The 1,237-nt window shown below is 41.1% G+C and overlaps 1 protein-coding gene across 1 annotated transcript; it reads left to right on the top strand.

Moving 5' to 3' along the window:
• On the top strand, positions 1 to 867 carry LOC100948745 (olfactory receptor 6C75-like; the record flags this gene model as incomplete). The annotated part of the gene is made up of 1 exon (XM_003796674.1): positions 1 to 867. A coding segment is annotated over one exon (867 nt), but the record flags the coding sequence as incomplete, so codon positions are not given.
• Positions 868 to 1,237: the final 370 nt, after the last annotated feature.

The raw sequence follows: 1,237 nt of genomic DNA, 5'->3' as shown, positions 1-1,237 counted from the left end.
AACGTCCTGTTCCTGGTGCACCTGCTGGCATACCTGGCCTCCCTCACTGGAAACACCCTCATCATCTCCATCACCTGGGCTGACCATCGCCTCCATACACCAATGTACATTTTACTCAGTAGTTTCTCTTTCTGTGAATGTGGTTTTATCACCACTGTTATTCCTAAATTGCTGGTCATCTTTCTTTTAGGAAGGCAAACAATTCCCTTTACTGCTTGTCTCATACAAGCCTTTTCTTTCTTATTTCTGGGGGCAACACTTTTCTTCCTCATGGCTGCCATGTCCTTGGATCGATACCTGGCCATTTGCAAGCCTCTACGCTACCCGACCATCATGAATCTGAGGGTTTGTTTCATTCTGGTTTCCTTCTGCTATGCTTTGTCCTTCATCACCATCACTGGTCTGGTCATCAAGGTTTCCCAGCTGACCTTCTGTGGCCTCAATGTTATACCTCATTTCTTCTGTGATCTTGGCTCCCTAATACATCTCTCCTGTTCTGAAACCAGATCTATTGAAATGCTGGCCTTTTGCCTTGCTTTATTTATCCTGTTGACATCTTTCATTATAACTATCATTGCATATAGCAACATAGTAGTCACTATCATGAGGCTCCCATCAGCCAAGGAGCGGCAGAAAGCTTTCTCCACCTGCTCCTCCCACCTCCTTGTCCTCTCTCTGATGTATGGCAGCTGTGTCTTCATATATGTGAAACCAAACCAAACAGACAGACTGGACTCTAACAGAGAGGCTGCTCTTGTGAACACGGTGGTGACTCCTCTGCTGAATCCAGTCATCTACACTCTGCGCAACAAGCAGGTTCACCAGGCTCTGAGGGATGCTGTGTCTAGACTGAAACTGCAGAAATAGGATTGTAAGTCTGTGGAGGGTAAATAGATCTCCTTGGTCATCTAATTCACTTTCCGATGATGGTGGAAATCTTCTCCATGAAGTCTCCATAGAAAGTGATCTAGATGATCCTAATATTCACCTATATGGGTATTATCTTATTTTGTAGTTCAATGCCTTTCACTATTTGATAATTCAACTTAGCTCTCTATACTATGATAAAATTATCTTTCTTGATATCAACTCATTAGTTTTGAATGAGTTTTATTCAAACAACATTTATGGAGACCCTAATATACAAAAATCAAATAATAGGAAGTGGTTAAACTAAGAGCAAAAAAGTTGCAAATCATATTCAATAACTGTTCATGATATATTCTTTTTTTTTTTT

Source organism: Otolemur garnettii, unplaced genomic scaffold (assembly GCF_000181295.1).
Source record: "Otolemur garnettii isolate 467f Iridium unplaced genomic scaffold, OtoGar3 scaffold00105, whole genome shotgun sequence".
Taxonomy (NCBI): domain Eukaryota; kingdom Metazoa; phylum Chordata; class Mammalia; order Primates; family Galagidae; genus Otolemur; species Otolemur garnettii.
This window is presented reverse-complemented; position numbering and strand designations above follow the sequence as displayed.